Here is a 24,878-nt window from a genome sequence, read left to right as displayed (position 1 = left end):
TGTTGTTGATTTATGCATTAGCCAATACACTGATTTGTACAGTAAATCTGATTATTTTAATTCGATTTTGGGTGATTTTTATATTGAAAAATCTGTTTGTATTATATTATTTTAATATAATATCATATATTAAATATATATTTATTTATATATTTACAATTGAATTAAAGCATTCTTGGACTATTATACCAAAATGAGGAAAATTTAAGCAGTGGAGCGTGGTTATTGTTGAACCAATTTAATTTTACATCCAAACAGTGCCTGACAGATTGTTCGTGACATTAATCTTAAAAAGGAAGCGACAATGAATTATGAGCAAAATATAAATAAATATGATTGGGTATGATATTAGGAATCTGTTGCGGTGAAGGCTGCTCAAAATCATTTCACTTGTGCAATCTTGATGCCTTGCGTCGGGGTTTTTGTTTCCTATATTTTATTTATTTGTAATGATTGTGAAGCAAGTATTTATAATTTTTATATTTATATATATAATAAAATAAAATAAAATAAAAGAATAGGTTATAGAATGTTTAATCATTTTAGGCCAGATAACCATTTCTCACCCAATATTTGATGGAAAGCCAAATTCTATATATTTAATTTTATTAAATTATTATTATTATTATTTTATCTTTTTTATTAAATTATAAAATTATTATTGATATTTAATATAAATACCATATAACCAAAACATCATTATTAGTTTAAAATTTTATCCCTTCTACTTTAAAAAGAAAAATAAAGACTTTGACTAACTTTAAACATCGTACATTAATTAGTTCCTTAAAAATATAATTATTTTTTTTGAAATTATAGGGCGGCATATTGAAATATAATTTTTTGTCAATTTTTAAAATCCTTTAAAAAATTTTAAAGTAGTATTATACATACTCATTTAAAGTATACAAATAAATATATTTATATATATAATTATATAATTAAAAATTATTTTATTTTTAATTTAAAATTATTTAATTATATAATGATCTATATTAAATATATATCTATTTAAATATAAAAATAAATATACAATTTTATTGAAATTTTTATTAGTATCACCATCTTTTTCAAAAGTTACGTTCACATTCAAACTTTTGAAAAAGAAAAAATAGAAAGAATAATGGGAGAAAAACAAAGTAACAAAATGAAAAAGAAACAAAATCCTTGTAAAATGATTTTTTTAATTATTTTACTTAATAAAAATCATTGACAAAAGTAAATTATAGCTAAAATTTTGTCTCTTCGAAATAAAAATTGCCATTTTAGCAAACTTTAGGTGGGGAATAGTTTTTTGACCATCATTTTAACACTAAGTGGGTGCTGAATCAACTTCAGACTTGCTCATATCCTAATAAATTATTTTAATAAAATTATATATATTTATATTTATTATTATATGATTGAATAATTTTAAATTAAAAATAAAATAATATATATAAATATATATTTATTTATATATTTAAAATAAATATATATAATATTGCCCAAATTATTTTTGCCAAAGAGAAGGCGTGCATGGAGAGCTTAAATCGTACGAAATCTAGTTCTATAAAATTAAATTTAAAAAAATGAAGGAAATAAAAATAATAATTGCAAAATGTGTAAAATAAAAAATAAAAAAAGGCACACGTGGTTCAATGATCCTGCACGTAACCGGACCTCACCTTAGAGAAGCAAGAACCGTCTCTGACCATCGAAGCTCCTTAACATGGATAAGGAGTCGGTAGCTCTTCAATTCAAGTGTACAGGAACCACAAATTTGTTTTTTTTGTATTAATCATTTAAAATAATAAATTATCTGACCAACAACACGGCATAAATTCAGAAACCAGTTTTGTTGAAGCGATTGGGTAACTAAGAATTGATGTCCACCTCTTCCCCCCCCTCTCTTTATCTCTCCTTTTGATTCATATTTTGTCCATTAACAATCTTTCTCATTCTTCTTCTCGTTTATATGTATTTGTTTCTGCTTTTACAATCTTAGTTTATGGGTGTTTGCTGTTTTCCTTGTCTTCTGGGATTTTAACAACTGTGCTCTATTTTCGTTTCTTCTTCACTTGTTCTTTGCTATTGTTTCAAACAAGTAAATTTGTTTCACTTTATTCTGAATTTGAGCCATTTTTACCACTTAAATGTTCGTTTCGTAAGTCATACATTAATTTGAATAGCTTTCAGTTTGTTTCCTCTGTTTGAATTTTATCATATTCTTTGCTGTAACTTGCATCAATTCAATATCTTTGTACTCACGTTAGCTGTCTCTCAATGTAATTATTATTATTAATTCAAAATATGGCTTCCTTATCATCCTATTTGCAGAGAAAATTGGGTAATTATTATCAATAGGGAGGAACAGAATGCTCTGTTTTTGGTGAAGGTGAAATTTCAATCTTCTCACTTATGATTTTTGGATATGGAGAAGAAGGAGAATACAAGTTCACCTGTTGGAGTTCTGGAGGATTACTTTAGAAGTGAAGACTCAGAAACGTCTTCTTCGAAAGAACCTACCCCTAGCTCCAATTCTAAATCAAATTCCAAATCCAATTTTCGCTGGCATGGATTGGCAGAGCTATTCAGAAGAAATTCTAGAACAGCAAGAGCCTCATTGGATCCTTTCAGTGTCATCAAGCTCTCAATAAGGAAAAGTAGTAGTATGAAAGAGGGTATAAATACTGAGCCATACAATGCAAAGTCTCCGCAGAAGATATTTTCTCTGCACGACCTCCAAGCTGCCACCAATAATTTCAGTTTTGGTACGTATTTGTAATATGGTTAAAAGGAGAGAAATGGGTTATTGAAACAAAATTCTGAAATTTCTGATTTGGTAAATTTGTGTAGAGAATCTGATTGGAAAGGGGGGTTATGCTGAAGTTTACAAGGGGCATTTGCAAGATGGAGAATCTGTGGCAATCAAACGGCTAACACGCGGTACAACTGATGAGATGATTGCAGATTTTCTGTCAGAGCTTGGGATTATGGCTCATGTCAACCATCCTAACACTGCTAAGTTAATTGGATATGGAGTTGAAGGAGGCATGCACATTGTTCTTGAATTGTCTCCAAATGGAAGCTTAGCTTCTCTACTTTATGGTTGGTGTTTGATTATAAAACATTACTGCCAAAGATTTCATGTAGATTATGTACCATTTTAAGAAAATTAATCCTAGATTATTACAGGTATGAAGGAGAAACTGAAATGGAGTGTTAGGTATAAGATTGCTCTAGGGATAGCTGAGGGTTTACTCTATCTTCATGAGGGTTGTCAGAGGAGAATCATCCATAGAGATATCAAGGCTGCCAATATTTTGCTCACTGAGGATTTTGTACCCCGGGTGTGTGTGTGTGTGTGTTATTCTGTTTTGAGCTTCCTGATTTAGCAGAGCTAAAGAAAGTATGTGTTGGTTCCTTTTAATTCAGATTTGTGATTTTGGGCTTGCCAAATGGCTACCGGAGAAATGGACTCACCACATATTATCCAAAGTTGAAGGCACATTTGGGTTGGTAAAGCTAAACATGCCCTCGTCTATTTGAGATGTTACTTCAAAACACATTCATTGGTTTGTGATAATTGTTGCAGTTATCTTGCTCCTGAGTTCTTGATGCATGGGATAGTAGATGAAAAGACTGATGTTTTTGCCTTTGGTGTATTGCTGTTGGAACTAGTCACCGGACGCCGAGCTCTCGATTACTCACGACAAAGCCTCGTCTTGTGGGTATGTTTTCCAGTTATTTCCCCACTCTTGTAAGTCTGTTGTACACATTACCCAGTTGAACGCTGGTTTTGAAGGATTCATATTTTTTATTCTGCAGGCAAAACCTTTGCTGAGGAAGAATGAAATTAAAGAGCTAGTTGATCCTTCCATGGGTAAAGACTATGATTTCAAGCAAGTAAATCTAGTGTTGTTGGCAGCTTATATATGCGTACAGCAGTCTTCTCTTCGCCGGCCTCAAATGTGCCAGGTAACAATAGTGGGCCTTTAAGATAAATCTATTGATCAAATTGATTTCATCTGTTTCAATACCATGACTTTGCAGGTTGTACAGCTTCTGAAAGGAAATCTTAGCTGCTTGAAATTCATGAAAAAATGTAGATCCCCTTTGGTAAGAAGAACTCTCCGCCAAGAACTGTCAAATGCAGAAGATCACAACTCAACCAAAATGAATAGCTTTCCTCAGAATCGAAATTGAAGTTTTGCAGATCAATAGCAGTGACATGTCTTACTCCAGATACAATTTTAATACAGCAATACTTAATCTCGGCGGTCAACTACTTCTACGAGTAGCTTACAAATACGGAAAAAAAAAAAAAACAATACACTAAAATACTAGATGAGGTTGCCACTCAAAAGTCCCCACCTCTCTCGTGTTACCGTATATATATATATATATATATAAGTTTCTCAAGTTGAAAGAAATGATAAACCTATTCAAATATAATAAATAAATTATTATTATATTTAATAAAAATTGGTATCTATGGACTTCAAATGTTAGAAAAGTTTAAGTTTAAACCTATGTCATACTTATACAAATCTTGATAGCGGAGAGAGGATCCAAGTCACTTGATCTGCCTCCAGGTAAGAGCAATTCAAGTCCCAAGACGCAGGCAACAAAGAACCATAAATAATGTAAGCCCAAGCTGAGCCCATATCCAGTGGTTCGGTCGGCCTGCCAATGGCAAAATAATGATACTTAAATTTAAAAATAAAATGAATGTCCCTGTCACGGGCACCGTAAAAACAAAATTACACGGTTTAGTGTCTTGCGTGTTGTAATTCACAGCCACAAATCGACCTGCATTTCGCAATAATCCTCGGCATTTCTTTGAAACGATAAGGCCAAACAACTATGTCCTACCCAAGGTTTGGTGTAACCTATTTGTCACCCATTAATTACAAAAAATCTAAATGTATACTTATCTATTAAATTTCACTATTATTATCAACATAAAATTATTATTTAATACAAATATTTTAAAAAATAAAAATTTATCTTACTTTTCCTCTAAGTTTAAAAATCTAACAAATATTCTTACTCAAAGTTTAAAAAATAAATATTTTCCTAAGGAGTGTTTGGTTTGGATAATGTTTTATTATTAAAATAGAAAGATTAATTTAAAGATATATTACTTAGAAGATTACTGGGTATAAATGATTACTATGCTTGATAAAACTTGATAGATATAAATAATTATTATGTTTGGTTAAAGGTAATAAAAGATTACTAATAAATTATTTTACTTAAACACCCTTGAATATAATTATTTTAAAACATTTTTTATATTATTTGTCATATTAATTAAAAATAAATTTATTTTTGTCTCAAAAAATTAATAAATTATAATATAATTATAATAAAATCAAGATTACATTGGTAATCTTTAAATATCTAAGGTGAATATGGTAATCAGATTACCACTTATAATATCTGTCACGTCAGTATTAATAATAAAATATTATTGTAATTTTTTATTATTGACAAACCAAATAAAAGAATAAAAGATAGATTGTCATGGTGTTCTTCAAAAACTGAAACCAAACACCCCCTAAGGTTTTTTCAATCACCGTTGTCTATAGTTGATGGGGTGGATAGTCACGTTCTCTCTCCCTTCTGTTTTATTTCAGGATATCACCAACTTAAGAAAGCAGTCGACGAAGATGTGTCTTTATTTTTAGACGAAGATACGATTTATCTTCATCTAAAGATAAATTATTTGTTTTCGTTAATACATAATGGTTAAAAATGGTATACAATTGAGCGAAAAGTTAGGAGAGAGAGAAAATATCACCATCTCCAACAGTTTACTAGAAAAACCTTATAAAAAAAATTTTAATTTTTAAAATTTTAGATAAGAGAAATAATTGTTTTTAAACTGGAGAATGAAAATATGATAATTTTTTAATTTTTTATAAAATAATAATTTTATTCTTAATAATAATAAAAAAATTTAATAAATAGATATATATTTAAATTTTCTATAATTAATAAATAAAATATTAGATTTGTCTCCGACTTTGAATACCAAATAGTCATTTGCCCAAAAGATAAATAGCGATGAGCATAAGTTCATTCGAAAACGGTAAAATTTTTATCTCATTAGTAACTCACTCAGCCCAAAGCACAGGGGCGGAGTTGTCTCAGAGATTACTGAGAAAGAAAGCGATAGAAGAAATTGATAAGGAAAATAAATAAATAAACAGAAAGTAAAGAGAAAATATAGAGAGAGAGAGAGAAAAAGGAGAGGAGCTCTTCTTTGAGGTTGCAAAGTCAAAGCTACTTAAGGAAGTTTAGAAGAAAAGTAGAGCAATCTAAATCATATATTAGTTGTTTTTTATTTTGGTCGGAGAGAATCTCGGATGATATTTCCGATCGTGAGTGATCGGAGATGGTTGTCTCTGTCGCCGGTGGAGGTGGTGGAGGTGGAAGACGGAGGTGGTGGTGGTGAGAAGAGGAAAAGATTGTTGTTAGGTGGAGGATGAGGAAAGGAAAGGGAAGGAACAATGGCTTGTTGCCAAATTCGTTAAAGATAATATCATCTTGTTTAAAGACAGTATCTACGAATGCTAGCACTGTTGCTTCTACTGTACGCTCAGCTGGTGCCTCAGTTGCTGCTTCCATTTCTACTTATTCTGAAGATCACAAAGATCAGGTTACATTTTTCTCTTCTTCCTGCATTTAATTTAGCTCTTGATTTTAATTGGAAGACTTTTATTTTTCTTATGTACTCCAACTCAATTTTTACTGTTTCGGTTTAAGTATATATGAGAATCAGACTGGTGATAAATATAGCAATTATTGAGGAGCAAAATTTAAGCCTTAGCTAGTTTTATTATAAACATCACCTAATTTTGGGAAATTTTTATAAATAAGCGGTATTTCTCTTTTAATGTTTCTTTAAAATAGCGTTTGTCAGACTTAACAATTAGGCCTGACCTAAATTCATTGTGCCTATGGAAGAAATAAGTTTGCATATCGAGTGTTAAGTATATTTGTTGCAACCTCAATTGTGAAAGTAAGAACTCTATAATTTATTTTGTAAGTAATTTTGTTTCATTCTGTGAAATTTCTTTTTCTGAAATTATTTATGGTTTCTCTGTGTTCTTTTGACTTATAAGTTTGTGCAGATAGGGCATTTTCTTTCCTTGTACCTTTTAATTTGTGGATACTGTTTCACACTTTAATTACTCCAAGTGTATTTTTTGTGCACTGCGATCAGATGTTTTCGTTCTGTAAGGCTTCTCTTTTCCTGCAACATGTGTGGTTAGATTCTTAATTCCTTATACCATGCATCTGCTTCCACCTTCCAAATACTTAATGTTTAATTGGGTGCTCTTTTGAACTGCTGCTGGTGAATAGGTGTCCTGGGCTGGCTTTGATCGCCTAGAGCTTTGTCCATCTGTGTGCAAACAAGTTCTCCTGCTTGGTTATCAGAATGGTTTTCAAGTCCTTGATGTGGAAGATGCCTCCAACTTCAGTGAACTCATTTCGAGGCGCGATGGTCCTGTTTCATTCTTACAGATGCAACCTTTGCCTGCAAAGTCCAATGGGCAAGAAGGATTCAGAAAGTTACATCCTTTCCTGCTGGTTGTTGCAGGGGAAGACAATAATGGTTTAAGCTTGGGTCAAAATCGTAGTCATTGTGGTGGTGCCCAAGATGGTAATGTGGAGCGTCAGTTGGGAAACTGTATCAACGCTCCTACAGCTGTTAGGTTTTATTCCTTTCAGTCTCATTGTTACGAGCATGTCCTGAGATTCCGGTCATCTGTGTGCATGGTTAGATGCAGTCCTCGGATAGTGGCTGTTGGTCTTGCGAAGCAGGTCAGTGTGGCCTATCTGGGACATTATTATAATAAAATTAAACCAAAAAGTTTTGAGACATTATATTATTCGATGCTTCCATCTAGATAAAGAGCATTTGTACGTGTTGTACTGGGGTAGAGATTGTATTGACTATAGTTAGTAATAGACATATCAAATGGTGTAAATCATCCAATAGATGTGTCTTCTCTCTTTGGCAAATCTAAATTCTTATGAGGATAATTTCTTGGGGTAAGTGTGTTTTCCTTTCCTTTCTTTTTCCTTTCCCTTCATTAGTTAAATTTTAGTAGGTTTCTCGGGTGACCAGACAACTGGTTTTTAGCTCTTAAGTTGTTGAACTATCCTGATGTATTCCTATTGAAAGCTGTTCCATTCATCATGTGACAATTATGTCATTTTCAAATCTGACTAAGTTCACTGGTAGACAGCATGCTGTAGATTTTTTTTCTGATCTGCTTTGTATCTGGTGCAGATATACTGTTTTGATGCACTCACTCTTGAGAATAAGTTCAGTGTTCTAACCTACCCTGTTCCCCAGCTATCTGGGCAGGGAGCAATTGGGGTTAATGTGGGTTATGGTCCATTGGCTGTTGGTCCAAGGTGGTTAGCCTATGCATCCAACAACCCATTGTTGTCAAACTCCGGACGCTTAAGCCCACAAAACCTTACACCTCCTGTTGTCAGTCCATCAACCTCACCTGGTGGCAGTAGTTTGATGGCTCGGTATGCAATGGAGTCCGGTATACAGTTTGCTGCTGGCCTAATCAACCTGGGTGACATGGGATACAAAACTTTGTCAAAGTACTGTCAAGAGCTGCTTCCCGATGGATCCAATTCTCCAGTATCACCAAATTCAGTCTGGAAAGTTGGTAGACACACTGGAGCAGATGTGGACAATGCAGGAATGGTTAGTTTTGCACTCAATAATTAGTATTTCAGTTTTTCTTGTTAAGTAAAATAGAATCCCACTATTACTGTTTAGGCATTTAAGGGATGACATTCATATTTTAAATTTCTCTTTTTCTTAGATATTTAGCCACCATTTATTGTTTGTAAAGGCTGATCCTTAGGATGGTGTTAGACATTCTGATTTCATTATGCTTGTAGCACAATAGTATGGATATCTTTGTTCTCACAATCCTTAGGTGGCATAATTTATCGATAGCTTTATCCCTCAATATAAAGATTCTCATGTTTTGGCTTGCTAAAGTGTTAATCGTGAAAATATGGACCCAAAATCAACAACATAGATTATCTTTTCTTTTCCTTGTCCTGTTTCTCATTGAAAAAAATGAAGTCTTTTGTTTTCCTTTGTCTAGGGAAGGTTAATTCTTGAACAGGAAAAATAATAAATTATGTAGAATCTAATTATCTTAAAATGGTTTTTGGGGGCACTATATTTGAGAATATAAAGTTATTAATTAACGGCTGCTTGTAGGTTGTTGTCAAAGATTTTGTTTCCCGAGCAGTCATATCGCAATTTAAAGCACATACCAGTGCGATATCTGCTTTATGTTTTGACCCTAGTGGGACGCTTCTGGTAACGGCCTCGGTATATGGGAATAACATTAACATATTCCGGATAATGCCATCTTGCACACGAAGTGGATCAGGCACTCGAAGCTATGACTGGAGTTCTTCTCATGTTCATCTTTACAAGCTACATCGTGGCATAACATCAGCTGTTAGTATATCTTTAATTTTAAAATATATATTGCCCACCCCACTTATCTTATTATTTTGGCATTTCTGTGTGTGGGTCTGTATTGACTTGTTTATGTCTATTTTTATCTGGCAGATGATCCAAGACATTTGCTTTAGCCATTATAGTCAGTGGGTTGCAATTGTTTCATCAAAGGGAACTTGCCATGTTTTTGTTTTATCACCTTTTGGTGGTGATTCTGGATTTCAAACTCTTAATTCTGAGGGTGGAAAGCCATCCTTGTTTCCTACTTTATCTCTACCTTGGTGGTCTAGCTCATCATGCATCACTGATCAGCAATGTTTGCCACCGCCACCACCTGTTTCCCTCTCTGTTGTAAGCAGGATAAAATATAGTAGTTTTGGATGGCTTAATACAGTAAGCAATGCTGCTGCATCCTCAGCAGGGAAAGTTTTTGTGCCATCTGGTGCTGTTGCCGCTGTTTTTCATAATTCTATATCTTACAGTCTGCAGCATGTTAACTCGAGAGCCAATTCCTTGGAGCATCTGTTGGTTTTTACCCCATCAGGTCACGTTGTGCAGCATGAGCTTCTGCCAGCAATTGATATGGAACCAAGTGAGAGTGATTTAAGAACCAGGACAGCTTCGTCATTGCATGTACAAGAAGATGATTTACGGGTGAGAGTTGAACCTGTACAATGGTGGGATGTGTGTAGGCGATCAGATTGGCTAGAAAGAGGGGAATCTATTTCTGAGGCTTCTTGTGATAGACAAGATTTTGCTGAAATAGTTCAAAGCAAATCTAATTGTGACGGTAATCATGGAATGGAACTTCTGGATATTAATCATTCTGTTGGTGGAAAAAGCACTGAAAAATCCTATTCTGTAAAGTCCAATGAGAGATCCCACTGGTATTTATCTAATGCAGAGGTGCAGATTAGCTCTTTGAGGCCACCAATATGGCAAAATTCTAAGGTATTTCTTGTGTAAAAATTGTAATCTTTACTATGCTGAGCTATATCTTTTATTTTATTTATTTATTTCCCTTGTTTCTCTAGATTTTTTTCTCTATGATGGATTCCCCAAGAGTTAATCCTGCTAGTGGGGAGTTTGAAATTGAAAAAGCCCTTGTCCATGAGGTTGAAATCAAACGGAAGGAGTTGTTGCCAGTTTTTGAACATTTTCATAGCATCAAGTCAAGCTGGGATGGAAGGTATGTTGCATGTTTTTTGTGTCTGGTTTCAAAGAGATTCTAGTCAAGAGTGAGCCATACCCTCTACTTATGCTTCTGCTTATAGATGATGGTCACTGTTTTTACAATGATTAGTTTTGCTATATACTGGTTTTTTTAATGCCAACTTAAGACATAGTGCTGATTTGAATCAGTTTCACATATTTATGCACCAAACAAAATAAAAAGCAGCTATGATGCATAATCATTAAGTTTTTCTTTTAGGGTGTGCCAATATGAATATGCATGTGCACATGAATTTGCATTATGTGCTTTGTTTTTATGATTTGTTTCTTGCCTGCCTGCTTGGTCAATATAGGATTCTTGCTGGGGAAAAGTGTCCTCATTCGTTGTCTCTAGAGCCCCAGCAATCTGTGGAAAAGATCCCACAAGAGACTGTCATTTGTCACTCAAAGCCAGCATCACTTAGCTCTACCGAAAGTTCTGAAGGAAGTAAGTCACTGGTTCTTAAATTTTTTTTGTTTGTCCGCATTTTGAAGACAATTTACTGTTAATTCTAAAACAAGAAATAATTTGGAATATGGTATAAGACACTCTTCACCACTATAGTTCTTTTAGTGCAAAGGAGTTCTAGGGAAAGGATTGTCCTCAATGGACTATTTGATTCTTTAGGTAAATGCAAAGAAGTGGTTTCTGTGAATATATTAATCATGCTAGGTTTTGGATGTTATGGAAATTCTTTTCTTTCTGTATATTTATCGAGTGACAATAGCCAGCTTGGCTACCAGTTATCATAGTAAACCTGTGGATGCATCTTATTGATGATCATGATCATTGTGAAATTTTTTGAAACAGAGTCAATCTATTCTATGTTTAAATTTTCTGTCAGGTTCTTCAAGAAGAATTGAGCATTTGCTTGATTTGGATCAAGTGAATCATGAGAAGTCTTATATGCCCTCAGGCCAGGTGATGTACCAGGGAAGACAAGGGAGTACCCTGGTTGAACCATCCTCTCTGAATAAAAAATCCTTAGACATCATATCTTCACCATCTGACTATTCAAAAAAAGCTAATTCTTATGGTAATAATCACATTCCAAATGGTCCGCCCTTGTTAGCGAGTAACTTGCCGCTTCCTGGAAGGAATCCTGGTGGACTTGGTGATACTTCAATGTTGACTGCTGATTATTTTGATTCACATATGAAAATTGTGGAGGGACCGGCACGCCCTTCAATACAAGCTCCAGTAAATTTTGGGCTGTCTTTGCAAGAGGGGCATTGTGAAGCATTGAAGCGTGATGAATGCTACAAATCAACTGAAGTTGTAAACGATGATGTTGATAGCAGCAGCTGCCACTGTGAGAGGGAAAAACTTGAAGAGGACAGGGAAAATGATGAAATGTTTGGTGGCATGTTTGCCTTCTCAGAAGAAGGTAATAAACCTGAAGCTATAGCTGCTGTGGTTCGTAACCATTAACCATGATGCACCTTATTAAATGATGTTGAGGCTTCTGTTGTTAGTTAAATTCTGTTGTTCACTTTGGTATGTGACAGGTTGATCCAATGAAACTGCAAGCTTGGTCTTCAAAAAACAATCTCGACCCAAAATTATTGTAGAAAACTTGGTTGCAGTTGTTGAGATGATGAAACCGATTCACAGTGTGAATAAGACAGAGTATGTTGTCTTCGTAACGTTCTCTCTCTTTTCTCTGTTTGAGTTGTACATTTTGTAAATGGAAATTCATAAAATTCATGGATGGTGCTAGGTTTGGGGCAAGGTTGAAATCTAATACTCTTGGTAGAACTTGATTTGGGTTTGCATTACCTTTTCATGAACCTTCTATCAAGCTTCCTATGTATAGATAAATTCTGTGTGAACAATTTCTTTGCAAATTGTATAACATATTTGTTTCTCGAAAATAACAAGGGACCGAGGGTAGTTTGTTTGTCAAGAAATGAAAGAAAAGGAATCGATGAATTGACATTTTGTTCTGTTCTTAAATTCTTACTAGATAAAATGACAAAATGGTATGTTTTCATTGCTTTTTTATTTGTTCTTTAAAATTAGATTTGGTTTGTTTGAAGATTGAGTTGCATAGGGATTCAGGGGTGCAAACAAGCAAAGACATTATTTGAGTTCGGCCCTTAAACTGAGCTCAAGTTTGGTGTTAGCCGACAGTGAGATCATAATCTTATATAGAGTAAAATATTAATAATCCTTAATAATTATAAATTCTTATATGCACCCTTAAAATTTAGTTTTCTATCTTGAATATAAGAGGATATATATATTATGAATTTTAAATAATATTTTATAAATTAAAAAGTTTAAATTGAGATATTATTAGTTTGGTGTGCTCCATATGAAGCTTGAATTCAAGCTATCCATTAATTAATTTGACTGGGTTGGATTGCACCCCAATTGTATTTGTGTTGGGAGATCAGACAATTGGATAGTGGTATGAAAACGAGTGGTAGTTTTTAATCTTAAAAAAAAAAAAGGTGTTAATGCTAATCCTAAATAATTATAATAATAATAATCTTCCTGGAATCCACTAAGTGTAGATATCCACTTTCTATTGGACCATCTCCTCAATTAATTTATTCTTTTGATTGATTAATTCTCATCACCACCACCGCCACCAAGTGGCTTCTGCCAAACCGTTGAAGCTGCCCATAATCATTTTTCAATTCATCTATTTATATTATAATAACCTATCCTAAATAAAGTAACGATTGAATGATTAAAAATTAAAAATAAATTAATATTTAATTATAAAATAATATATTATTATTTATATATAAAATATAATTTTATTATTTTAGATTAAAATTATATAAGTACGTGCCTTATTGTTCAGGGGATTTCCACAGATTGTATAATTTCTTTATAGAAGATACAGGAACTTGAGTAGATCTATAACACGTCACTTTATTTGAAATTTAAAAAGAAAAAAATCCTTGTAAAATCAATAGATACTGTTTCTTATTTACGCATGAACGAATTAAAATAAATTATTCCCATTTCAAAAGCATCAAGAATGAAGACCATTAGAAGAATAACCAAAATTTAGGGGTGGGTTTATAGTAATTAATCAAAATTTCTAACCCTCTACTTATATAACCACCAAATGCTTTTCCTTTTTAATTTTTTGCAAAAATATAAATCTAATTTTCCTCTATTTTCCAACAAAACAATGGCTTTAGAGAAATTTCAATTTAAAAATTCAAATTATTTGAATTATTTTCCAGAAATAAAGTGAAGATTTAATAATAATTAAAACAGTTTCAATTTAAAAGGTAGTGGGGGAGACAAAGCTTCGAACAAAATCATCTCCTCTGGTTGGAGTGATTTTGATATATTTGTTGGCCAAAGGACTTATTCCTCCCCCCACCCGAAACCAAAGTATGTTATTTTCTCAAGTTTTCCTCTTTTAATTTTAAAAATTTCAAATACTATATATAACTGATTAAAATTAACGGTAATAGAGACAAAATTATTATTTTATAATCTCTTTTTTCTCCTCTAAACTTAAAAAACTAAAATTTTTTTTCCAACCAAAGTTTAAAAAAATAATAGTTTTTCCCTAGAGTTTAGTTTCCAGATCATCAACATCATTATCAACGGTCTCTCCCTTCAGAAGTTTTCTCTGCCTTCAGCGATCTCTCTTCACCCATTTGGATGTCCGATCAACGTTGAATGAGGCTTGAAAAACGAAAAGTTTTATCTTCCCTAAAGCAGCTTTTCGTATACCGTTGTCTCCTAAGTCTCATTCGACGTCGATTCAACGTCCAAATGGATAGAAAGAGACTGTTGAAGGGAGAGAAAGCTTCGGAAGGGAGAGGCCACTGACAATGACATCGGAGATTTAGAAATTAAATCTTAAGGAAAAACTATCATTTTTTAAAACTTAGATTAGAGAGAAACTTTTAGTTGTTAAAATTTAGAGAAAAAAAAGAGATAAAATTTTAAAAAGTTAAAATTATGTTAATTTTAACTATTTATGGGTAGGTGTTTACGATTATCAAAATTAAAGAGAAAAAACTTGGAGTATGTTTAGCCAATTAATCTAAAAAATTAGGCCAACTCATTACACTAATAAAATGTTTTGTTATCAGTTAGAGTAAATTAACATGGCAAGTAAGAATCTTTCTATACACATTTTTTTCAAAAAAGAATAGCTTTTTTTGTACTTACCAATATGGTTTACTGGATCAGATTCAATTTATTCAAGTTTAGGTCTATAAAAAAAAGCTTAAACTTCGTATTAATTTATTTTAGTCTAAATTTTTTTGTTTAAATTCAGTTTATCTCTATTATTTTAACCTACAAAAATACTTTAACAATCATTTACAAGTTTGAAAACTTGACAACTATACTCTTACCACAATGATTTTTCGGGTCCTATTAAGTTTTCGATTTGTACGATTTTTTTTTGGGTCTATCCGAGATTTAATATTTGTTTAAATCAAAATTAATTTTTTAGATTGAATAATTAGATATCGGATTTAGTGGAGCCTCTATATCATTTATTACTTGCATACACAATTATAGTAACAAGATACAATTATGTTAAAAATATAAGTATTATATATAAATATAAGGTTTGATATTGTATTTTTAATGCGAGAGATTGCAAATTAAAGCTTGGAATTGATAGGATTTTGGATTAATTGTTGCGACTTGTGAATACAAAAATTTGGTTACATTTGTACACCGTTTGGAATTTTGGTTCATTTGGTAAAAACGTTCAAAATCTTGGTTATTTTGTAAAACTGTATCATGGTTTATAATTTTATAAGTAGTTTGCCAACTTTAACCTTACAACCCGCTAGCTTTTTCCGGGAATGCGGATTTGGTCAAATATAAGTCAAAGACAACTAGAAATAGAAAAATTAATAAAACAAAAATTCACACACAGATGCAGACAATTTATTTGCTCTAAAATCAGAAGATCAACAGAGACACAGACATACTAAGTTCACAGACCAAACAGCCATGGATGTTATCAGTCAGTTGCAGAGACAGTTTATTGATTACACTTCGTCTCTTTATCGTGAGGTGTGCACTTTCTTCCTTTTCTTGTGTGATTTGTTTTAATTAGACCTATTAGTTGAAGGTGATCATGTCAGAGGTTGTTCTGTAAAAAGATTAATTTTTGCCAGGGCTAAATGGTTTTGTGTTAATTGTTTTCTTGTTAATGGGTTTGGTTTGTTTGTGAACAGGGATACCTGGATGACCAGTTCTCTCAATTGCAGAAACTGCAAGATGAGAGCAACCCAGATTTTGTGGTGGAAGTTGTGACTCTTTTCTTTGATGACTGTCAGAAGCTTGTTCAGAATATGGCCGAAGCTCTGTGAGTGGATTTCCTCTCTTTTCTTTTAACCTTTTTATTTATCCTTTTTACGATTTTTGATTTTGACTGTTGTAGTTGATTTTTTCAAAAACATTTTTAACTTTTTTTTTTTCTGTTTGGAAAGAAAGAAATTAATTTGCCTATAATTGTTAATTGGGTTTTCTTTTTTATTTCCATCAATGTTTAGGGAGCAACAAAATGTAGACTTTAGGCTGGTAGATTCCCATGCTCATCAATTGAAGGGTAGCAGTTCCAGGTATTTGCAGTTTTTTATTTTTGTATTTATTTATATATATTTTTTCCTTAAATCTCTTTACTTAATATGACCTTCTTAGAACACCTATACAAAACCTTTGATTTTGGCGTGAATATTGCTTACGTGATAGTAGAAAAGTATGACAAGACAACTAATTGCTGTTTGAAATTGAGTTTTCATTATGTCAGGTTCATTTTGATAATATTATTCTTCTTGTTATTTTGATGTGTTGGATTGCTTTGGTTTTTTGGTTAACAGTGTTGGTGCAACAAGAGTTAAAAATGCCTGCATTGCCATCAGAACTTATTGTGAGGCCCAGAACCGTGAAGGGTGAGTTATGGCACACTCGTATTGCATGATTTCATTACCCTCTGAAAGTTTGTTTAAACAAATTATCTTCTTTGTGTAGTGGTTGATCATGAATGATGGCGGAGTCTTTTCTGAAATCCAGAAAGCCCAATAGTGCTAACATTTGTGACTTCTGAAATTAACATAATGAGCACATATCGGTCATTTAGTTAAGAATATATGAGTTGTTTTGGATTTTTAAAAGAATTGGGTATGGTTCTTTTATTTTTGTTCTTGGCCTCAATTGATTGAGTTCTGTTAGTTTTGAAACTTCTTAGCTAATGTATGCTTTTGATCTTGTTTCAATAAGGTCAAATACTTTTGCTTTTGTCTAGTATATGGTTAAATGTGTGATAAGTGGCTAAAGTTTCTGATGGTCTTATTGAAGTTTAAAGAACATTGGTTGTTCATCCTGATCATTTGTCATTACAGATCCATTCCTGTGCAGTATGGAGAAAAAATTGTTCCATGCATGAATCTTCTTGGAGTTGTAAATTGCCCTTATGTTGTCTATCTATAAAAGTTGAATTTTGATGAAGGGATTAATGACCATAGTGGTTGCATCTGAAAATGACTAACTGAAGAATGTTCTGGTGCAGTTGCTTGAGAAGCCTGCAACAAGTGAATCAGGAATACTCTGTATTGAAGAACAAGTTTCAACAGCTGTTTAGAGTAAGTGCAGAAGACTATTAGAATAGTTGAAAGTTTACTGGGCTTTCCTGCTTATTCAAGGAAAAACCTTTCTGGTTTTATTTCTTAAATTAAAAGTTTCTCCTTTGAAACTGAATTCCTTTTTGCTGCTGTTTTCCTAAATGAAGCTTACTTTTGTCTTTTACCTTTTTTATATTTCAGCCCCTTTGAACCTATAATTTTTTACTCATTGATCATTATAAAGTAGGATGGGAAGGATTTTATCCCATCACTTGGAAACACAAAAATGTTCTTAGCAATTGCATAATGTTTGTTTCTTGCTTTCGTCTGCAATTGAGTTTTAACTCTATTTTTTCCCTGTTTGGTCACTGTAGTTGGAGCAACAGATCATTGCTGCAGGTGGGTCAGTTCCTATAGTTGAATGAGGATGCTGATATTATTCCTTGTGGTGAAGCATTGAGACTGAACTATATTTGTCACAGCTACTCTTATATGAGTTTTTATTGTTCCAAAGTCTAGCTCCTTAAGGTTGATAAAGGATTGTCTTAGATTATTCTAAAGCTTCTATTAGAGGAGATTGCAGGTGTGAATAAATTTTACCTCTGCTGCTGAAAAGCTATGAGTTTCTTTGCTGTTCAGTGGGCTAAATTCCTAGATCGATCAATCTGGTTAGAAGTCTGATGCTGAAGTTTTCCCATTATCCTTGACTTTCACCTATTTTTAATCCAGTGTAATGGTGTGGATCCCTTTTATTGCATAAGACTATGTTTGGTGTTTGAACTTTCTTGCTAAAACTTTACATTTTTTTTTATAAGCCACCAACCAAATGAAGGTTTGTAATCTTTGCTAGAATTATAGCTGGTTATATGGTATGAGTGTGGAGTCTTGCTAGAAGTATATCTTTTATATATTATGTGGATGTGTGTGGAATAACCTAAAATTTTAAAAGGCTTTGACAAATATGTATGGTTCCTGGTTGATTTTTATCCAGTCAGTTTTATGATTATTACTCCATTATGATTATTACTTCCATTAAGATTTGCTGTTTGCATTAATGTCCAATATAGTACCTAGGTTTACGGAGCAAATTCTCAAGGAAAACCTCTGCAAGAAGTAGCTTGAGTGGTGAAAGAGAAGACTCTATGTATAAGAGGGTATAGATTCAAGTCTTCTACTTCCACTGTACCCAAAGTTTGTTAAAAAAATAAAAATAAAAATCTTGGGGAAAACCCTTGTTCTTCATCTTTTGCAGATCATTATTTTCTACTTCCACTGATGGCTATATTTTTGGGTTCTTTCCATCAGATAAAGAATGTTAGCCTTTAGGCATTGTAAGAAATTCAATTGTATAGTATTTGTGATAAGAACAGTACTTCACAGTCAACTGGGGAGAATTTGCCTTGCTCTGCTTCCATAAGAAATTCGTATGAAGGCAAGATGAGTAATAGTTATGAGGGTAATTTTCAATGTTATGGTTATTAATGGAAGCTGTGGTCCTGAGGTGGATCAAGACTTTATACAGTGACAGCCTGGTCCGCCTATTGAGGAAAAACTGGTCCCAGTTAACAAGTTTGAAAGGAGATGTGTCTCTGCTCATGATATGGATAATGGCGAGTTAGTCAATTGCTGCCGATTAACTCTGTCAAAACTGGATAGAATTTGGTGACGAAGCCAACTCAATTTTGTCCATTAAAGGCATTGGTACCTGTATCAATTAAAACATCACCTAAACCCCTTTTTTTATCCTTACTGACTTTACCTATTTGCCCATGGTAAAAATACTTCAACAATACAATTATTGTGTAGACTTTTAATATATAGATAATATATTATCATATACTTAGATAATTTTAAATTAAAAAATAAATAATATTTAATTATATAATAATCTATCATTTATATATTAAAATTATATATTAAAAATATTTACATATAATATTGTTTATACTTAAAATTATATATAAAATTGTATATATTAACTGAATTTAATCTTGTAATTATATATCATAAAAAATATTTGAACTCATATTTTTTATAACTAACCCTTGAAGATGGGTAACATTTGCTCATGATAAAATTTTAAAAAATAAAATTGGTAAGAAAAATATTAACTGTTTACCATTCAAAAGCCCTAATAATAATAATAATAATAATAATAATAATAATAATAATAATAATAATAATTTATTTCATATGGTAAGTATTAAATATTAATTGACTATTTCAAATTTCCTAATTAATATGGAATAACGCTATCAGAATAATCATTTAATGCCATCAGAAGGTGAATAAATTAATACAAGCATTAATTTTATTAAGAAAATTATATGTAAATATTTTTTTTATATAATTTAAATATATAAATAATATATTATTTATATATTTAAATTATATATTAAAAATATATATATACCAAACAAGTACCGATTACTCTAAAAGGTGTGATTGAATATGATTTTGAGTTAATGATATTAGAGGTGGTGGCATGATGCAACATTTAATGGAGGAACAAGCCGTTTAGACATTGACAAGTTTTGTCAGGAGAAAGCTTTAAACGCATGATGTTGAGAAATTTCTTGTATTGTCTTGACGGCCAAAAATTAAAGACGCTTGGCTTGCTCATAGAAATGACCGAAGGATTTGGGACAAAAAGGGAATGGTGAAAAAATGGTGGAGCTAGTTGGACGCAAAAGGACCCATAAACATACGAAGGGTACTTGCGTTTGGTGAAACTTAAACACATTTTTCCGTTGATTAGAGGTCTCAAGTCAAGGATTATTTTTCATCTTAGTTTTAATAAGGAAATAAATATATAGCTATACAGTTTAAAAAACTCAAAGTTTCGTTAATGGATTAACTTAACCTGTGTTAAATTTTTTTTGTTAGAAATAAAAATAAAATTATCATTTTATCAATAATATTAAAAAAAATAAGAATTAAACATTTTTCTCTTAAAGTTTTAAAACTAATGACTTTATTATTATTTATAGTTTTTTAACTTTGAAAATTAATGTTTTCTTCCTTCAAATCTAGGGTTTATATTCTTCTACTCTTCAACAATCAGTGATGATGTTTTTGTCTGAGGACAAACAGATTAATGTGTCTTCATCTCTTACCCTCTCTAATTTGCGATGAAGACTCATTATCATCAATGGCGGAAGAGAGAAAGAATATAAACCCTAGGTTTGGGGAAGAAATGTTACTTTTCAAAATTAGAAAACTTTAGACATAAGTAAAGTTGTTAGTTTTTAAAAATTTAAGGAGGAAATATTGAATTTTATATTTTTTTAATATGTATTTATAAAATAACAATTTTACCTATACTTCTAACAGAAAATTTTAATAAAAAATAGACTATAAATAAGATTTAAAAATTTTCAAATATCATAAATATGTATTTATCTTGATATTAAAATTTGTATAGGATATAGCCCTTTGCCCTTGAACATAACTTAAAATATTGGGTTCATCTTACTTTTCCCGGTTAACATGTTTGTTAGTGCTTTGTGCATTAATTTTTAGGACAGCCTTGTTCTGAACCAATAATAATAAAATTACCTATATTTATTTTAAATATATATTATTATATAATTAAATAATTTTAAATTAAAAATTAAATAATATTTAATTATAATGATACACATAAATATATTTATTTATTTATAAATTTAAAAATAGATATTTGCAATATCATTATTTCTTGAATCAATAATATGCTTCACCTAATTGTTCAGCTGAGTCTTTATTGGGATCAATTCATTTGACTAACGCTGAAAATATTCGGTGAGCACATCACTTAATGAATAAGTCTCTGTCATCGCAGGTAATTAACTTTATAATCATGCAGATCTGATTTTGATCAATAAATTGATATGATTTTGATGTGAGAAGATGACTGTCCATGATCAATCATGGACATTCCATGAGAGGTAAGCTTTACTACTCCCTATTCATTACTGCCATTTCCTCCTTACCTTACTGTCATTTCCATGATCAACCACATCAAACATATTGAAATGCTTATGCTTTCTCTAAGTCCTAACTTTTACCCATTCATAACCAAACAACACCTATTGTAAGAGTGATTTATATTTTCCCCCACCAAGGTTTCATCTTTGTTAAGGGAAATTTGGCTCTCACATTGTAAAAAAGATGCAATTACTATATTACCCCTTATTCTTTCTTCCAATTTTCCTTCCTTGTTGTTCTCTTTTTCTCTCTCTCGAATCTTATTTTCCTAGATATTAAAAATTGAATTCTAAGTTTACAAAACTTACTTCCTTTGGAAGTTTAAGGAGTATTAATTTTATTTAATTTTAATAAATTTAAATTTTTAAAGAAGTCAAAATAACATTTTACCTTTATGTCATAAAATAAATCAAAGTACTTTAAAGTCAAATCTTGACTGAGAAAAAGTAAATGAACTTCTTATTTTCAGCTGGTCAATTCTCTCAGTTAAATACTAAAGTTCTAATCATCTGAATTAACGTAAGAAAAATGCTAGGTGATTAACTTTTATATGTAATTATATATATAATTAATAGTATATTGTTATATAATTAAATAATTAAAAATTAAAAATAAAATAATTTTAAATTATATAATAATATATTATTATTATTGTTTATGCATAAATTTATATGCAGGCAATATTATCAGTATCGAACACCGCTAAGTGACAATCCACTTTACACGAATCATACACGTGGTACCTTTTACCTGTCGGTGAATTGACTGCCTACTACACATGTGTACCGTAGCCCATAGGGATCCTAGTCCAAACCCAATAGATCACGTGATCCCCGTCCGAACCACCGTCTCAACATCTGCTTATCTGTCATCCGAACCATATGTTGGTTCTTCGTTCTTCCAGGTAGGCTCGGACAACCGTTTGCCCTTGATCCAATTCCCCATAAAAGGAAGAAAAAATATTAATATAATAATTGCATCGACACTGCGGCTACTGGTTATACGAGTAAGAGCAACTGCGGCAGTGATCTCCATTTCCCTCTTCTCTAAGAAGCTAAAATAATGAAAAGCCAAAGGCTTCAACAACAAGATTGAAGAAGGAGAAGAAGAAAATCAATAATAGTATATTCTTCTATTGCTTCTCTTCCAAGCCATAGCTAGGTACTTATTTCTTTTTGATGCTGATAGTTTCGCCATTAAAGCTTTCACGCTCACGCCGTTTCCCACGAGAAATTGGTCCACTTCACTCACGAAAAAGCTTTTCTAGAACCCTTGAACCTTCCTTTCTTCAGTATATAACCAACCATCTCCACCCTTCCTTCACTACAAGAACGATAATAAGGCTTTCCATGGCGAAACCAAAGAAGAGGATCATTAACCTATCTGACATTTTCTTCACTCTGTTTCTTCTACAATGTCAATTATTACATGTTTTTGCTATTCTAGACCCTGTTGATTTCTTAGCTCTACAAGCCATTAGAAAATCTCTCGAAGACATGCCTGGTTCTAACTTTTTCGCATCGTGGGACTTCACTTCGGATCCGTGTAACTTTGCCGGAGTGTACTGTGAAGGCGATAAAGTTATTGCTCTCAATCTTGGAGATCCTCGAGCCGGTTCGCCTGGTCTTACGGGCCACCTCGACGCAGCCATTGGTAAACTTTCTTCTCTTGCGGAGCTGTCAATCGTGCCTGGCCGAATAATCGGGCAACTCCCGCAATCTTTGTCTCAGTTGAAGAATCTGCGTTTCCTTGCGATCAGTCGGAACTTCATCTCCGGCGGCATTCCGGAAACTCTGGGCGAGGTACGTGGCCTGAAAACGCTTGATCTCAGCTATAACCAGTTCACCGGAAACATTCCTCGCTCGATCGGAACCTTACCGGAGCTAGCGAATGTCATTCTCTGCCACAACAAACTTTCCGGTTCGGTCCCTCCATTTCTCTCCCAAACCCTAACCCGACTCGACTTGAAACACAATGACCTCTCCGGTTCGCTTGCTCCAGACGCCCTGCCTCCTACTATGCAATACCTCTCTCTATCATGGAACCGGCTGACTGGACCGGTTGACCGGCTGTTAAACCGGCTCGACCAGTTAAATTACCTTGACTTGAGTATGAACCAGTTTAACGGTAATATTCCAAGTCGGGTCTTCTCATATCCAATAACAAACCTTCAGTTACAGAGAAATTCATTTACAGGCCCTGTTCAACCGAGTGATCAGGTGACAATCACAACCGTTGATTTGAGCTACAATAGGCTATCAGGTGAAATCTCGCCAATGTTGTCGAGCGTACAGAATCTATATTTGAATAATAACCGGTTTATGGGTCAGGTGCCGGGTAGTTTTGTGGACCGGTTATTGGCTGCTAGTATACAGATTTTATATCTACAGCACAACTATTTGACAGGAATGCAGATCAATCCGACGTCCGAGATTCCGTTGAGTAGCTCGCTGTGTCTGCAGTATAATTGCATGGTCCCGCCCATACAGACGCCGTGCCCATTGAAGGCTGGGAAGCAGAAGACAAGGCCGACTGCCCAGTGTACCGAATGGAGAGGGTAGAATTGTGAATTCGGATAAGGACAAGGGTAATTTGGGAAAGATATAATGTTAAATTTTTTGGGGCGGTAATTTTGATTCGTTAATTTGTTTTATTTGTGATAGAAATAAAGAATGTTGTGTATAATGTGGGTCTGTTGTGAAGTTTTAGTTTCACGTTTTTATTAATATTATAAGGTGTGATATTCATTTTAATGCTTGGTGTATTAAATTCTTCTAAAGAATAATTATATTTTACACCATTCATATTCAGAAGTTCAGTAATTTTTCTTCTTCATTTATTTTTTTTTTAAATTATTATTTTTAGGAAATTTAAAATTTTGATAATAACAGTTACGTGGTAAGTAAGGTTAAGGACTCAAGTGGTATTATCAATTTGGGAATAAATTTTTTTATTTTTTACAATGGACAATAACAGTCTCTTAGGGTTAGATTCAATTTTTGTGCAAAGGGTTAAATTAATAAAAGGCCAAACGACTATTTCCCACCCAAGGTTTGATGTTTTCTCAAATATCTCCCCTTTAACTATGGAAATACCAAACACCCATCCATGAATAGTTAAAATTAACGGTGATAAGGGTAAAATTGTTATTTTTCTATAATATTAAAAAATAAACTAAAATATAATATATTTTTGCCCCCCTAAACTTTGTAAACTACAATTTTTCCCAGCTTAAGTTTTAAAAAATGACAGTTTCACCTTAGGGTTTCGTTTTGAAATCTCCGATGACATCTCTGGCTCCATTGTCGATGACCTCTCCCTCCTAAAGCAGCTTCCCCTTCCAGCGATCTTTTTTCTCACATTTGGAGGCCCGATCGACAACCGAGACGCCTTGGGAGACGAAGAACATCGTCGGGGAAGACGAAGTTCTTCGTCTCTCAATGCATCTTCGACGCCGATTGGGCCTAAAAATGGGAGGAAAGAGATCGTCGGAAGGAGAGGATTCCTCAGGAGGGAGAGGTCGTCGGCAATGGAGCCGAAGATGTCGCCGAAGATTTTAAAACGAAATCCTAAAGTGAAACTGCCATTTTTGAAAACTTAGGCTGAGGGAAAATTTCAATTTTTA

At 32.8% G+C, this 24,878-nt stretch overlaps 4 protein-coding genes across 9 annotated transcripts; all 4 read left to right on the top strand.

Moving 5' to 3' along the window:
- The first annotated feature begins 1,706 nt into the window (after positions 1-1,706).
- On the top strand, positions 1,707-4,295 carry LOC123222442 (receptor-like cytosolic serine/threonine-protein kinase RBK2). Of its 3 annotated transcripts, none has more exons than XM_044645203.1 (8): positions 1,707-1,853; positions 2,320-2,753; positions 2,839-3,090; positions 3,178-3,332; positions 3,418-3,497; positions 3,578-3,713; positions 3,811-3,960; positions 4,036-4,295. In XM_044645203.1, the coding sequence occupies exons 2-8, from the start codon at positions 2,414-2,416 to the stop codon at positions 4,186-4,188; spliced, it is 1,266 nt and encodes a 421-aa protein (XP_044501138.1). In that variant the 5' UTR covers positions 1,707-1,853; positions 2,320-2,413; the 3' UTR covers positions 4,189-4,295. The 3 variants fall into 3 exon arrangements, with proteins under 3 accessions (XP_044501138.1, XP_044501140.1, XP_044501139.1); XM_044645205.1 differs by lacking the exon at positions 1,707-1,853 and adding an exon at positions 1,865-2,137; XM_044645204.1 differs by lacking the exon at positions 1,707-1,853 and adding an exon at positions 1,865-2,146.
- A 1,791-nt stretch (positions 4,296-6,086) lies between these two features.
- LOC123223557 (autophagy-related protein 18g-like) lies at positions 6,087-12,659 on the top strand. 4 transcript variants are annotated; one of them, XR_006503815.1, is made up of 10 exons: positions 6,089-6,649; positions 7,357-7,818; positions 8,291-8,725; positions 9,257-9,502; positions 9,617-10,456; positions 10,540-10,694; positions 11,032-11,165; positions 11,563-12,105; positions 12,227-12,347; positions 12,439-12,659. XR_006503815.1 is itself a non-coding variant. In XM_044646758.1 (9 exons), the coding sequence occupies exons 1-9, from the start codon at positions 6,476-6,478 to the stop codon at positions 12,229-12,231; spliced, it is 2,994 nt and encodes a 997-aa protein (XP_044502693.1). In that variant the 5' UTR covers positions 6,089-6,475; the 3' UTR covers positions 12,232-12,659. The 4 variants fall into 4 exon arrangements, 2 of the variants coding, with proteins under 2 accessions (XP_044502692.1, XP_044502693.1); XR_006503814.1 differs by having other exon boundaries at positions 6,087-6,649; positions 11,563-12,347; XM_044646758.1 differs by having other exon boundaries at positions 12,227-12,659.
- A 2,906-nt stretch (positions 12,660-15,565) lies between these two features.
- On the top strand, positions 15,566-18,178 carry LOC123222828 (histidine-containing phosphotransfer protein 5-like). The gene is made up of 6 exons (XM_044645799.1): positions 15,566-15,734; positions 15,899-16,029; positions 16,217-16,285; positions 16,544-16,615; positions 17,233-17,305; positions 17,659-18,178. The coding sequence occupies exons 1-6, from the start codon at positions 15,672-15,674 to the stop codon at positions 17,707-17,709; spliced, it is 459 nt and encodes a 152-aa protein (XP_044501734.1). The 5' UTR covers positions 15,566-15,671; the 3' UTR covers positions 17,710-18,178.
- A 4,056-nt stretch (positions 18,179-22,234) lies between these two features.
- On the top strand, positions 22,235-24,006 carry LOC123222950 (LRR receptor-like serine/threonine-protein kinase SIK1). The gene has a single exon (XM_044645981.1). The coding sequence runs from the start codon at positions 22,432-22,434 to the stop codon at positions 23,812-23,814; it is 1,383 nt and encodes a 460-aa protein (XP_044501916.1). The 5' UTR covers positions 22,235-22,431; the 3' UTR covers positions 23,815-24,006.
- The last annotated feature ends 872 nt before the right edge of the window (positions 24,007-24,878 follow it).

Source organism: Mangifera indica, chromosome 8 (genome assembly GCF_011075055.1).
Source record: "Mangifera indica cultivar Alphonso chromosome 8, CATAS_Mindica_2.1, whole genome shotgun sequence".
Taxonomy (NCBI): Eukaryota; Viridiplantae; Streptophyta; class Magnoliopsida; order Sapindales; family Anacardiaceae; genus Mangifera; species Mangifera indica.
The sequence above is the reverse complement of the archived record's forward strand: the minus strand, read 5'-3'. Positions and strand labels throughout refer to the sequence as shown.